Source organism: Siphateles boraxobius, unplaced genomic scaffold (genome assembly GCF_051911475.1).
Source record: "Siphateles boraxobius isolate OS27281-9 unplaced genomic scaffold, OSU_SipBor_1 1, whole genome shotgun sequence".
NCBI lineage: Eukaryota > Metazoa > Chordata > Actinopteri > Cypriniformes > Leuciscidae > Siphateles > Siphateles boraxobius.
The window spans coordinates 26,581,964-26,597,954 of record NW_027508699.1 but is presented as its reverse complement, the minus strand read 5'-3'; the positions used below and the strand labels follow the sequence as shown (position 1 = coordinate 26,597,954).

Here is a 15,991-nt window from a genome sequence, read left to right as displayed (position 1 = left end):
TAATAAATGCATGATTGCTAAACTAAAATTACATGCTATAACTTTTTTGTTGCATTTTTCTCATATTGTACAAAAAGTAAACATAAATCCCAAATTGCATAAAAATCTATTCCAAATTATACTAAATTAAAGCACTTTTTGTATATAAACCATCAATTGAATATAAAAGCACAAACCCTGCCAATCTAGGACATATATCTATCATGAAAAACAGTCTGCAGTGGTCACACCACATGGTATTTGGTCACACCACATGATATTTTCAAATTCAGTCAAAACTTACAGGCACAGAATTGGTCACCTAAACAAAACAAGCTAGCTTTCCACAAAAGGTCAATATAAAATTTAGAATAAAAATATATATTTGTAGAAATAACTTTATTATTATTTTTTTTAAGGTCATACCACATGAAATCCAACTTTGGTAACTGCATACCAACCATTACAAAGGTTTATTTTTTTTCCTATTTGAGAGAATTACAAAACTGCTTGTGGCTTCCATGGGTCCTTGGTAAATTGTTATATGATGTAACTTCCTGTGTTTGAATAGTTTTCAACATAAAAGTCCCAAAATTGTAGTTCCTTGATGGTCGCACCACATGATATTTCATAAAATGGACATCATCGGACAAAGTTTGTTTGTATATTATGATGGAAATATGACTACAAATGCTTTGATTTTTTTACAGAATTACAAAACACTTTAGAAATCATGCCAAAGAGTGCAGAAAATATTTTTTAATCAATTTAGAGTAATTTCAAAGACGTTTTCAAAACAGAAGTTAGGGCCGGACGGTCGCACCACATGATATTTTGACACTTAAAATATCAAAAAAAGTTACAAATAACTACGTTTTTTTTAAAAGTTAAAGTGAGTACATACATGGAAGAGGTACTACAAATATACAGTATCTTTTTATGCATTTAAACCCGTTTTTACCTGAACAAATGCAATCGGACAGAAAATGTAGGCGTCACGTCATTGACCCGTCTAAATACTCGCTAAATATAGCGACAAAGTTGCTAAGTTGGCAACACTGAGTCCGAGGCGTGTCCTGAGTCACCTTTTAAACCTTAAAGTAGACATTTAAATGAATCTGGTTTACAGCAGCATATGACTGCCAATAATATTTTTTTGTATATATATATATATATATTACATTTGAATATTGTATTTGAATATACATTTATGTTAAAACAGCACCTGCTTTTATTTAATCTTTTGGTTTTGTGAAAAAAGAGCCATGCGTTAAAAGTCAGATGGTACTTAAGCTGCTTTATGATTTGCTGTATGTCTAAATAAAAGAAATAAAAGTTAATTATATCTATATCAAATTGAATTGCATAGCATCATATTTTTTTTCCATTGCATCGTATTACATTGAATCGCATCGAAATCGGATCGCACTGCATCGTAATAGTAGTGAATCTTATTGCACCGCATCGGTAGCAGCTTATATGTATCTTTAATGTATCATATCGTTGGCTATGCATCGAGATGCGTATCGCATCGGCCTCAGCTATGGAGATGCACATCCCTATCTGCTACATGTAAAATCAAGGCACACGACACTGATGGTATTATAACAACGCACAAGATGACATAACACACCAAATCACAAATGTATGAGGACAAAATACTGATGATCAGATATCGAGGACATTATTGCTAGTTGTATGTTGCATGTTGCTAGTTGTATTGCTCATTAACACAATGTCTAAAACTCTCAGGATAAACATGAACAATTGCATGCAGCAGGTTGATAACAGCAATGAAATAGATATGAAAAGGAATTAGATGATGATGATAAAGATCAAAATACAACTGACAGACATGTTTACAATGTTTTTTTACAGTGCATGTAAAAAACACAGGAGTTACAAAGCAGTTCCGAGTAAATGTAACTGCTAAGCATTGCATTAATGATGCAGCAGACCATATACAAAGGGAAGAATCCCTGTTTTGCAGCTTAAAGCATAGATACTTAAGATATCATCATCTTAAGCATGGATGTTATCTCAGAGATCCTGCATAAAAAAACAATTGACTTTGAAGAAATAAAGACAAGAGCAAAAGAAAACAAAACAAAAGGTACACAAATATGTCTATCAAAATCAACACGCTGCTCTTAACTTAACAATTCACGCAGTGATCTAGGAGAGTAAAAAAATGCGACACAAGCCATGTCTATTATTAACTTAAGTCCAATTAAAGGTGTTGTTGCTGCCACATCTGACTAGTAGTGTTTTTGAAAATACAGGTTTTAAGCATTTGGTAATTAGTGGAGTGGAAATTTTTGGTATTAAAGCCAAAGTGATGTTAGTTGACTTTCAAGTGGCAGCTCCTCTAGAGTTTAGAGAGCTTTGCATTCAGGTCTCTCCAGAACACAATGCAGTGCTCCTTGGGGGACAATACATGAGTTTCAGACAGACTCTAGCCATTAGCGTCTGACAGTACTGGCCAACTGTTTTGTCACACGCTCTCTTAGCACTTAACATACACGCATTTACCATGCTTAATGTTGAAAGGTGGTCTACAGATGGAGTTGCTAAGCTTAAGGTGCTTAAATACTTGTAAGCTTGCATTTAGTCGTCATTCATTTTCAGAGGAGGTCCATGGAGTCCACAAAGAGGCTCAGAAGAAACTTACAAATTGCTCAGGGACCCCTAGTCCAATTTGGAAGACTGTTCCTGTTAGTAAAAAAAAATACTAAAAAGTGAAGCATTTATACTTTCCTGTAAATTGTTTTAACACCGCATTCAACTGCAATGGCAAATCAATGGCAAATCGCACACGAAACGACATGGCATGTCAATGAGGGAGTTTTAAGGCAAGCCGCTTCACAACTAATGATTTGCTCGGGTTCCGAACAAAATGTGACACGAACACCAAATGGCCACAGTCAGGCGGTGCAGGTTTAAATCATGCGATGGAGTGGAAAATCCTCCTTACCCCCGGAGCCCCACGCGGTGTTGACGTTACCGTTTCTCATACCTCGACTGCGACGGCGGCTACGGTTTGGGTCGGTGTAGAAGGTCAACTGCGGCTCACTGTCTGCCTCCGTTCCAGAGTCCCCGTCCGGGTTCAGGAAAACTGAACCTGCTGTAGAATTCACACAAAAACCTTCCATTAACTCATTCATCAAACCATAAAAAAATTTAAAAAAATTAAGTAGGCCCACTGTCAAGTGTCCAGACAAACCTTCCAGTTATTTTGTGTGTAAAATAACCATAAACAAATTAGACTAAAATTATGCTGGTCTCAAAAACAAACAACGTCAACATTAATTGTTGACTGACAATCCAATTAAATATTCAGGTTATTTCAAAGTCAGTTTAGAAAGAAAATAATGATTTCACCTAAGACATACAACAACATTTCCAAACACAATATCATTCTGAGGGTTTGAGATTAAACAAATGTGACAGTATGACAATAGGATGATTTTTTTGTCTAATTGACAATCCTTTTGTTTACTTATCTAGAATTATTGATTAATACAGAAAGTAATTATATAAAGCCAAACCCCCAAAAAACAGATTCATTAGAAATATCAAACTCGCCATTTGATTTTTTTTTAATGAGCGAAAATCATACAGATAATGCAGAAAAAACAGTGCAAAAGTGTTTGCTATTTAAGTCACATGTTAGATGTCAAAGTGTGAATAAAATGATGTAATAAATGACAATGATGAGCACAAATCTAAATAGAATAGAGTAAAATATTCACATCATATGATCATATAATAGTGTCTTGACATCAAGCAATTGCATTGTATAAAGGTCTGCAAAGCATTCAAATAAATTAAAAACACATTAGAAACTGCATAATTGCAAACATACATCACATACACACAGTGAACACCAATGTGACATACAGAGAATAAGCCAGAACCCATACAGAAGTCATCGTTCTGTGCGATGCGCTTCTCCTCTCAGAAGAGTATTGAGTAAATATAAGTAATGAACAGGAGGTAAGGAGTGTGACTGAGATAAGAGATGCACGCCTCCTTGGGCTCTTTTTTTTTGCTGTGCACAAAAGGCACAATTTACCCGTCAGAGCTAGACAAACGCTTTCATTATGCAGCGCATGAGGAAGAGATGCATGAGCGCACTGACCCGTGGATTAGACTGCCTGGCAATGATGAGAAATAATGTTTGAGTAACTCTGTATCCACTCAACAGTGTGGCTATCCGTTAAAAACATCTCTGCTGGTGCAGAGTAGGATAAAAAAATTATCATTTATAGATGAGCCATCTGTACAAAATGAACTGAACATGCTTATTTTTGCAATATCTTTTCATACCGTAAGACAATATCTTTTCATGGCCATAAAAAAAAACACATGAAATATTTAAAGCTGTGATGCAAACACCATTCAGGCGGGTCACAAGAACAGCAGCAGTTTTTTGGCCCTACAGTGAAATCACGATGATAGAAAGAGTTCTGAAAAGCAAGCATTTTGGTTTAGAACATCACCGCAAATGATACACACTGTAAAGAAGGATTAAAAAGTACAAAAACAATGCGAAAATACCAGATGTCCTCAATATGTCTTCTAAAAGCATGCACACTGTCAAAACGATTTTAGAGTAAACATTTTAGAAAAAATTCACTGAGAATCACAAATCAGTCTGCACTGATTTAGCACCCTATTTAGTAAACACTAATTTTATCAAATTTTGATGGATAACAGCCATGATCAATAAAAATAGAAAGCACAATAAAAACAATAATCTTAAATAAAATTATGCTTATTGCTAATCGCTTACAGGGAAATAGGGGTAACTTGTGAATAAAGCACAATCCATAATGAGCCTAATTTACATAAAAAGAAGGCACGTTTGCACTATTTTTATATTTCAATGCCTGGTTAAACTGAATGCCAGATTAATACACTGCAGGCTTTGTGCTTAAATACAATGCAACAGTTAGTGAATTCGAGTACAACAGTAAAAATGGCTCAGCTTGATTATATAAAGAAAATCGAACAAAAAGCTGATGAAACACCTGGCATTTAAGACTTTAATGCCATTTTAAGGCATTAAATGGCACATGCCAATGCCTCTTTTTATATTCGTAACAAATGAGAACAAAAGAAGCACCTCCAAAGGAATTAGCCGTAAACCTCACAGAGCAGGTGAGGACTCTACGCTAGCCTTCAAAATTAGGCAGGGGCCAAAGGTGCAAAGCTCCGTGGAGGGGAATAAAAGATGAGCTCGTTTAAATATTCAACACGGAGTGCCAACAGCTTCTCGGCATGCAGTGCAGGTGCACACGCCTCCTACAACAAAAACGTTATTTTGTACCTCAATTCAATTTCAGGGTGCTAGAACTCAATCATTTGCAAGGTCTTGGAATCACAGTGTAACCAGAATGGTCTCACAATGTGGAAAGGTGAACACCTACGCCGATACGGTTGACCTAGAGATAGTTGAAAAACGTCAAATGCAGAGAGCAACAGTTCTAATTTGTGTAATGAAAAATGAGGGGTATAAATAGATAAGGTGCGAGAGGCAGGTGACTGAGAAAAAGAGAGTGAAGAACTTGAAAGGATCTGTGCACTCACGCACATTCTCCTCCGGCGACGTGAACAGAGTCTAAACATAGCCTTTAGCAGCTTTCGTGTTCGTGGATTGCTCGCCTGCTCGCTCTGAACAGTCATACTGAAGAATAAAGAGGAAACTTAGTCTCTAATCATGCAATATTATTATTATTATTATTATTAATAAAAACTTATATGCTCAATGAAAAACAGGGCAATATCAGTATGAATATGAAAAGCTATGGAAATGTGGATCTCCTATTTCTGGAGATCAGAAAGTGCTGTAAGAGGCCAGTAACCCAAAGACAGGCTCAAACCCTCAAAGACCCTCAACTCATCCATGGTGCAGTTAAGGGATTGGATATACACACTCCACCTCCATATATAAAGATTCCTTCATAATAATGTGTACACCCATGTCACTACTATTTAACCCTTTGAGGTTGGCAATCGCGCGGGCGCGATAGTCTCGCTTTTTTTCTTATCAGTGCAAAAGAAACTCAAAATACTCTGTTGATTTTGATCTTACATATTAAGTGTTGTACATCATTAGATCCTGATAAGTGTCTATTTTTTTTGTGGATACTCACAATAAAAATAAATTGTTGTGCTTGTCGCCAAATAAAGAAAAAACAAACATGATGCGCTATCTGCCAGTTAAGTCCATTCTGAAACGCGTCCGAAAATTAACTGTAATTCCGCGAATACTTGTCATACAGGCACGAGTGTTTTTCCATAATGAAGCTTGAACTCTCTTCTTTTAAATTAATTAATTTATATAAAAAAACAAATATTCTCAGTTTATGTAATCTGTATGAAAAGAGAGAAATGTCAGTCTTTTTCTTTCCAGCTCATTATACCTGATTACGTGCCACGCCCACGGAGAGCGCGTATTCAAACGGAAATGATCTAAGGCAAGCCATTCAAACATGCCAACGCCCACCAGCTGGATTATAAAACGCATCGTATTCAGTAAGTATCTTACTAGAGCTGTGTACACAGTGTATCCCTACGCTGTGAGGAATAATACTATCTAATAACCCTGGTAATTTCATTTTGCGGAGCAACGGATCCAGCTGATGTAGTAAGTCATTTATTCGTAAGTGCTTTGTTCTAATCGCGATATTGAATAGTGTCTGACTGTAAACCGCAAAAAGACTGTTTAAATATGAATTGCGTGTCTGTGTGTAGGCTAAATGATGAATGAACGGCACAGGCGCGTGCGTGCTTTGTTTACTACAGTTATACAGCGCGTGTCTGTGCCGTTCATTCACTCTCGCACCTACATTAGTAAGCGTTATGTTTACATGAACACATCCAAACTATATTGCTATAGCCTACTAAGATGAGTAAAAATAGACTGAAATATGTTGAAATAAAATGTCTGTATAAGCAACAAACTGCAAATTCACATGTATATCGTAATATATCATACACAATACGTTACAAATATTGTAACAAAGACTAAATATGAATGTTTAGACAATATTTTGTGATTAGTTTTGGATAGATTATAAAGTTTTGACTGTAATAAAAGACTACTGTCACATTAATAGGTACGCTTTTGTTCACCAATTTCTGCTCGTAGTTAAATATACTATAGTATGATGTTTTGTCAAAAATAAAGTAGGTATATTGAATTATCAACTAAGATGTTATTATAGTGTTTGTTCCAATATTCAAACTAATGAATCCTTACCTTTTTTAATACGTATGATAAAATGTATACTTTTTACAAAGAAATACACTTGAAATATTGTTAAAATTGTAATTGTTGTTGTAATTGTAACCTATTTGTAATTGGTTACAATTTCTAATTGTAAAATATGTATATATAGATAACTTCTTTTGTCCTTGCATTCTTCTGGACCCTGTGACACACCTGTGTGAGAGGGCTAATTAATATGCAGCTCATTATGTATGTGGCACATTATCCGGCCTTTGTCTTGTCAGGTGTGAACACGCCTCCACGCATATTGCCTTTCCAAACAAAAGGTGTCTTATAAAATTTAAATCAATGTATTGTTTTGTGTAAATGATTAGGCAGGATGATTTTCAGATCATTTTGAAGCAAAAATTCTAGGCAACAACACCCATTAGTCAAAAGTCTTGTGGACACATATTTAAGTATGTGTTTTGTGGCCTTATTTCAGACACTTTAAGTTTTATTTTTTTCAATAACCACGCATAAACATTATTCTCTAAAAAATACAAACATGTACATACATGTTGCTCACATATTACGGTAGCCCCGTTTGTGCTATATAGAGTGAATTTACACCTTTGCCATTAATATGTTTATAAATAACTGAAAAAAGCACAAATGTCATAGCATGTCAGAACACCTCCAGGACCCAGAAAATCCCTCAGACCCCAGAGGGTTAACTTGGCATAGTTAAAGAGGGCCTATTATGTTTTTTTTTACATTTTCAACTTTCTTTAGTGTCTTATGTTTCTGTTTGAGCATTTTACTCTAAATCAGTAAGCACTGTTCCCTATCAGTCGGTCACTCTCGACGTACGTTCAGTTCGCCTGGTGTCCCCCCAAGTTTCAGGCCATCCACTCCACTACAGTAAGAGCAGCCGATGCCCATATCTTGCGCGCGGAGATCGCAGTCCTACTGGCGAAGGACGCGATAGATCTGGTCCCTCCACCCGATATGAGGTAAGGGCACTACAGTCCCTACTTCATTGTACCCAAGAAAGGCGGAGGGTTACGACCGATCTTGGACCTGCGAGTTTTGAATCGGAGTCTCCACAAACTACCGTTCAAAATGCTCACACAGAAACAAATTTTTGAAGGACTTTCATGTCTTGATTCTTGCCCTTCGGGCTGTCCCTGTCCCCCAATGTCTTCACAAAAGTCACGGAGGGGGCCCTTGTTCCCATGAGAGAACAGGGCGTTTGCATCCTCAACTATCTTGACGACTAGCTCATACTAGCACACTCTCGAGATCAGCTATGCGAACACAGGGACCTCGTGCTCAGGCACCTCAGCCAGTTGGGTCTTCGGGTCAACTGCGAAAAGAGCAAACTCTCCCCGATGCAGAGAACTCTCCCCGATGCGTACATTAACCGACAAGGTGGTCTACGTTCCTGTACCCTATTATTTTGAGGTGTTTTGCAACTTCAGTGTAGTAATGTATTGCTACTTTAGCAAAGTCTGCTGCTGCCTTAACTTTGAGAGACAAGACAACTGATGCGTGATCAGTGCAGCAGCTCCAGTCAGCGAGTGCTGTCGGTGTGATTGCTAAACTTTCAGTGCCTTCAGCTTTCCGCATTGATTGGCCGGACTCGTGACTCCCAACAAATCAGATGTGCGGGACATTGCATTGGTCTAGTCTACAGAGTGCTGAGTTCCGACAGAGGTGGCTGCGTCAGAGCCAAATATAGCGCATTTCAAAGTTTCATTATTTTATCGGCAAATCAGTTTGAAAATGGCCGATACCGATAACCATAAAAATGCTCAATATAGGCGCCGATAATCGGTCAACCCCTAGTCTGAGGAAAGCACGGGCCGACTCCTGTTAGACTATACCAGCACTCCTAACTCGGAGACTAAATTCCTACTGGAATTCCGGGCTAAGATTCAAAGATTAGAGCAGGATTTGGTACAGGCTTATATCTAAATTGATAAAGCGAAGCCAAACCCCCAATTTAAAAAAAATGACTAGTTTTATAATCCACAGGGCAACTATGGGTAGGTTTAGAGTGGGAGTTGGTACATGCTTAGATCTAAGGTGATGTAGATCTAGCCTAAGTAAAATAAAAAAAACTCTCAAGCTTACTCAAGACAAGTAAACAATGCAAAGAAAGAACAAAGAAACTACAATAGAACATTGACACAAATGAAATAGACCTACCAGACACACTTCAAGCTCTAGAAATAAGAAATACTACATACATTGTATAAAGTAATTAATGTAAAAATTAATTTACAAAATTCATGTATAAAAAAACACTGCATACTCTTCACTGTTTAAATTAAATGTACATTTATTCTTATTTAAGTTACAACAGTGATTCAGTCAAGAGCAGTGAGAGGGGGGCGAAACCTAGTTGAGTTGTGGTGATAGTGTATTGACACTTGTGGTGATGGGACAGGGCGTGACATTTTATATACACACTCAAAGCTGTTGACCAATCAGAGGGCATTGCTATTTTCAGAAGGCTTCATAGAAACAAGAAACTAAACAGAGCATTACAGACAGACTGGGGAAGAGAGGTTGTGCAACAATGAAAAATATGTGAAAAATTATATATTTTTTGAAAATTCAATCATGAAAACTAGAGATGCTCCGATCAGCATTTTCGGGCCGATCACCGATTACCGATCACCAAAATCATGATCTGCCGATTGCCGATCACTGCCGATCACAGAATGGCAGGGGAATGGGAATCTTTTATCTATAATCTAGCAGAGTTTGCACCATTTGTAGAAATGTGTTTATTTAATTGTATTTAGAAAATGAGATGTCTTAAGGCTACTGTAGGCCAGCTTTCCCAAATAAGGCAGAGTAACATTAAATTATTCCAAACAAAGAGGGGTCAGGCAGACCAACACACATCAGATCAGCCTAATGGGAGGGGATCAAGTTACACGTCGGCATATTTGGAAATTGTAGCCTCTTAATACACCCACTAGATTTACTAATTGGCAACAAAATGTACAACTTGTTACACCAAAACTGGCTACTGATAAAAGGACAAAACTATGGCAAGTTTTTTTCTGTTATTATTATGAACGTCTGATGTAGTTGAGCAGAATGCTCTTTTATGAAGTTACTTCATTAAAGGACATATTTAATGAGATTATGCTTGAAATTTTTTTATCATATGTTCATTTAAAAATATATATTGTATAAAATGACTTTTGTTTTGTTTTATTGTATTTATATGATATTTGTATTTTTATAATTGAATTTTTGCTATGAAAATAGCTTTGAATGCTGACATGGCATTAAATAAAATAATCTGAATCTGAATCTGATGTAGTTACAACTACAACTACGTCAGATCAAAAAAAAAAATACCACCACCCCTTTTGAAACATCTCGCTGTGACGATCGGCAGCTGTAGTGCCCTCGAGAGCCACTGGAGGGCACTCTCTCATTGTGTTATGTTTTTCCCCATGGACTCATTATGTTATTATGTTCAGCTGTGTTTCATTATTGGTTATTGAGTTCCTGATTTAAACCTGTGTTTCTCCTCTGTCCTTTGCGAAGTCTTGTTTCACTGTTGTGTACATCTCCGAGCGTTTCCTAGTTTTCCTAGTCTAGTCTGTTCCTGTCTGTGTATTTGACCCATTGCCTGTTTGACTACCCTGTGAATAAACTCACGCTGCGTTTGGATCTAACCTTGTCTGGTTGTTCATGACAGAAGACTTCGCCACACCAGATCCAGCAGCATGTCAGCCTTGTATGCCTCCCAGTCAGCCGCCGTACACCAGGATGAACTGGATCAACTCACCGCGTCGTTGGAGAGGTTGGCCAAGATGGTTCGCGGTCTTCGTGTTTCCCCACCGGGACCATCGCAGAATCAACCCGTCTCCACAGTTGTTGGCCCAGGACCGATCCCGATGTCATGCCAAGCTCTCCCGGTAAAATCCAACAGCGAGGTATTTCGACGAGCTCACACAGCGATTCCGAGCACAGATACGGGTGCTGAGATAATGCAACTTCATCAGGAGGATCGTTCTCTCGAATGGTATGTGGCGGAGTTTTATGAACTTTCTCATCATACGTGTATGAACAACGTTTTTCTAACGAACCTGTTCCGCGGAGGGTTGTCTGAACCGCTTCGCTCATTGATGCCCAACCCAGAGCCTCACAGCACTTTAAGGCGGTATATTAACACGGCTCTTCTACTGAGTGGTTCGGCTCTCACTGTGGGTGAGCTTGCCCCGCTGGTCCCGTCCAGTCCAGCCGAACCAGCACGTCACGTCAGCCCCGCCGAACCCGCGGCCGCGCTTCTCGACTTCTCTTCCGAGCCCGCACTCCACGTCAGCCCTAACGAACCTGAGCTTCACGTGAGCCGTCCCGAGTCAAGTGAACCGAGTCCCGAGTCAAGTGAACCGAGTCCCGAGTCAAGTGAACCGAGTCAAGTGAACCGAGTCCCGAGTCAAGTGAACCGAGTCCCGAGTCAAGTGAACCGAGTCCCGAGTCAAGTGAACCGAGTCCCGAGTCTAGTGAACCGAGTCCCGAGTCAAGTGAACCGGATCCCGAGTCAAGTGAGTCTACCGAGTCTACTGTGTCAAGTGAGTCAAGAGCCGAGTCAAGCGGCGAGTCAAGCGGCGAGTCAAGCGGCGAGTCAAGCGCCGAGTCAAGCGGCGAGTCAAGCGGCGAGTCAAGCGGCGAGTCAAGCGGCGAGTCAAGCGGCGAGTCAAGCGGCGAGTCAAGAGCCGAGTCAAGCGGCGAGTCAAGAGCCGAGTCAAGCGGCGAGTCAAGCGGCGAGTCAAGCGGCGAGTCAAGCGGCGAGTCAAGAGCCGAGTCAAGCGGCGAGTCAAGCGGCGAGTCAAGCGGCGAGTCAAGCGGCGAGTCAAGCGGCGAGTCAAGCGGCGAGTCAAGCGGCGAGTCAAGCGGCGAGTCAAGCGGCGAGTCAAGAGCCGAGTCAAGAGCCGAGTCAAGCGGCGAGTCAAGAGCCGAGTCAAGCGGCGAGTCAAGAGCCGAGTCAAGCGGCGAGTCAAATGCGTCCAGTGCTGAATCAAACCAAGCGAGTGAATCTAGCCAAGTGAAGGTATCTAGCCCAGTGACTCGCCGTCGCAGGAAGAGGACTCGTTCAGCTCTCCAGGCTCCGGTGAGCGTAACCAGACTCCTCGCCCTGCCGGCCCCGCCTCTGCGCCTCGCCCTGCCTGCGCCCTTTAAGCTCCGGGAGACCTTTCCTAAACCCGTGGATTTCCCCAAGTATTTTTTGGGGGGGGGCCAGGGGTCCGGTGAGGAGACCATGAGGGCTGTGCCGCCATGGTCGTCTGCAGGGGCTTCACCACCCTGGCCTTCGCCTTGTCTTGCTCCGCCCTGGCCTCCGCCTCGTCTTGCTCCGCCCTGGCTGCCTGTTCAGTCAGGTCCACCCACGCTCCACGGCCCAGGCCCGCCTTGTCTATGTCCAGGGTCCGTTCCCCTGCATGGGCCTGGCCCTCCATCCCAGCCCCCGTTGACCTCCCCCCGGAGCTCTTAGGAGCGTCTGGAAGCCGCTCATTAGAGGGGGGGTTATGTGACGATCGGCAGCTGTAGTGCCCTCGAGAGCCACTGGAGGGCACTCTCTCATTGTGTTATGTTTTTCCCCATGGACTCATTATGTTATTATGTTCAGCTGTGTTTCATTATTGGTTATTGAGTTCCTGATTTAAACCTGTGTTTCTCCTCTGTCCTTTGCGAAGTCTTGTTTCACTGTTGTGTACATCTCCGAGCGTTTCCTAGTTTTCCTAGTCTAGTCTGTTCCTGTCTGTGTATTTGACCCATTGCCTGTTTGACTACCCTGTGAATAAACTCACGCTGCGTTTGGATCTAACCTTGTCTGGTTGTTCATGACACTCGCGGCACGAATGTACCAATACAAATAAATAAAAACATCTCCAGTTAACTCAGAGCATTCATTTTGTTCATTTGTTAAATAAGAGGCGATCTAGCGCTGAAATGTTTTTTTTTTTTATCAAGTGATCAAAGTGCTCGTTGCCGCAGCGATCAGTGGCGCAGATACCGTGTTCTGTTGTGGCTCGCGCGGTGCACGGTCTTCACTCGGACGCGCTCTTCAATCCGTTGGGAGACTCCCTATTGGTTCCAGTGAAGGAGAACTCATGTTGCCACTGCCAAGCTCCACTCTGCTGTTGTGTGCCCGTGCGCCACGCATGCAGGTGGGAAAAAGTTGCGCAAGTAATTTAAGTCACGTGATCGGCTTTTTTGATTGGCGCTTTTGGGGTTTGCCGATCAATCTATTTTTAGCCAATATCGGCAGATCATGATCGGCGTCCGATCAATCGGAGCATCCCTGATGAAAACCTATTCTTCTAGACCCAAAAAACAACATCAAGACTTTGTAAAACGGCATAATAAGGCCTGTTTAGCAGAGATCAGCAGCTTCCATTTAACCGTGACTATTAAACTATTACTTAAAGATACAGTCAGTAGTTTTCTGTGTTGACAGATATGTCATTGGTCTATCTATATTTAGACCAGTGGATCATGTGACACTTAGAGCATATATATATATATATATATATATATATATATATATATATATATATATATATATATATATATTAGCCATGATTAATTTATTCTCTGGGTGGTGAAAATGTACTATAGTTGGGAAATTCTGAGATAACGTGAGTAAAAGATAAAGTGAGTAGCATTCGAGGTATCATGTGATCTCAGCATGACCACTCACTCTTATACTAGCAACTTTTATTAGGCTACTAGTTTGATTAAAGTAAAGAGTAAAGAGTAAAGAAAAAAAATTATATTCAATTCTGTAAAAGAATTTAATGAGGCAAGAATTCCTGAGTGCACCTTTACATTTATATGCAGTAAATGGAAAATCCAAGTGCATTGGGTATAAAAAAATGCTGGTCTGAAGGTCAGAGCGTCTGCTAGACTGAGGTAATGAAGCATTAAAGCATAATTTGTTCAATTGTCATCATTTGTTTCAAATATTTGTTCTGCAAGGAAATCAGATTCTTACTCAAGGAAAACACTTCACTGGACACCAGATATTCGTGTCCAAAGCAAATCTGAGGGAGTAGAATCTGTGTAGCCTAAATGCATTCAGATACCAATACACTTCCACAGCCAACCAATATCACAAGAGTATCACGAAAGCATATGAATACCTCATAAAAGTTTTTGGTGGTCTGATCAGCCAAGCAAAAAGCTATCCACCTTTTTCCTGGTTAGCGAATTTACCCATGATTCATAGCGGGTTTGAACCGGAAGCCGGTTGTCCTTTTCCGGTTCGAAGCTTTATAAAGATTAAGCGGCGCTTGCTCAGAACGCCGCAGTGATGTGCTGGTTAGAAAATATGTGAAATAAGTAGGGCTGCCCCTGCCCGTGCACGACTGAAGTTTGGTTGGAAGTTATGTATACTATATGGTAGAGAATGCTAATAATGAGCGTTTTCGTAATATATTGCCTGCATCTCAACGCACGCATAAGCTTGCCACAAAAAAAACGGCAAAAATAATGATTATGCATTAAACATTTGAATTCTTTATTAATAACTAGTGTTTTCTGTAAGTGTCGACTGCAAAGATAAATTTGATGATGCTGACTCGCCATCTTCGCAGTAGTGAACACGACTATAGAGAGAAATGCACACTTCATCCGAATTAACCTATACATAAGCAGAGAGCAGCCCATTTCTGCTCGTTTTTAATTAGTTTGTTTAAAAGTACACATTTCAAGCTTTCTATAGATATACTTCTCGTGTATGTGAGGCAAGTAACTTATACACTGAGTTTCGTTGATTAATAAGACTCGCTCCAGTTCACGCGCTGGCGCCTCCGTGTCCTGTATATCTATATTTGCTTCTTATTTATGATTCCAGGTAATTTGTTGATAAAACATTGATTAAAAATGAAGATACAATTTATAGTAAATGAAATTCACTTTAAAGAAAGGCTTTCTACAAAACAAAACTTAAGTGGTCAAAATCATGTCTGAGCCATTCCAAATGTTTTCCGATATATTGGGCATCTCATGATCATATTGTAGCGTTCTCAGGCAAGGACGAGACGGTTCTGATCAATAACGGTGTTCATTAGAGGCTGTTGTCGGCCACAGCCCACGCCATACACACCCGCTCATAAGAGAACCGCACTTGAACCACCGAGGCGCTCTTCTACTCCCCCTATCTCCCAGGTTCCCCCATAACTCCCAAAGGGGTGGAGCCTCATAACATATTAAACTTGAACAACAAATCAAACGAATCACATAAAACGAATAAAGTAAAACATTAACATTAAATGCATCCTTATTTGTAACAGAATAGCATTTTGAACACGTTACACTACCCCCCTCTAACTGAAGTCCTCGACCCAGAGGACAAAGTCTCTAAATCTGACTGGGGTTCTCCTCTCCCTCCCGGGACACCCCTGAGGAGCATGTGAATTTTGACTTCAGGTGCCGCTTCCCCTGAGCCCTGCGAACGATCACCACTACTGGCCATATCAGCTGGTCCAATTACCCCCTCTGACCCCCTTTGAGTCTCACTGTTGTGTGAAGGAAGTACTGCGACACCCTCTGGTGTTGAGGTGCCCCTGTAAGGGGCCAGCCTATCACGATGCAGCACCACTTTGCACCCCCGAGGAGGCAACTGAACTCGAAAGACAACCTCCCCCAGCTTGTCCAATATCAAGCATGGTCCAACCCAGTGGCTGTCCAGCTTAGGGCACCTTCCTCTCTTCCTAACTGGGCTGTAAACCCACACTAGCTCTCCGACCACAAAGTTGCCCC

General features: G+C 40.5%; 1 protein-coding gene across 2 annotated transcripts in view; it reads right to left on the bottom strand.

The window, feature by feature from the left end:
* Window positions 1-15,991, bottom strand: part of astn1 (astrotactin 1) — a 305,138-nt gene that overhangs the window by 213,841 nt on the left and 75,306 nt on the right. The window contains exon 5 of one of the 2 annotated variants that reach the window (XM_077231865.1): window positions 2,996-3,103. In XM_077231865.1, the coding sequence (XP_077087980.1) occupies window positions 2,996-3,103 (108 nt within the window). Of the gene's footprint in view, window positions 1-2,953; window positions 3,104-15,991 lie in introns of both variants that reach the window. The other variant, XM_077231856.1, reaches the window with a different exon arrangement.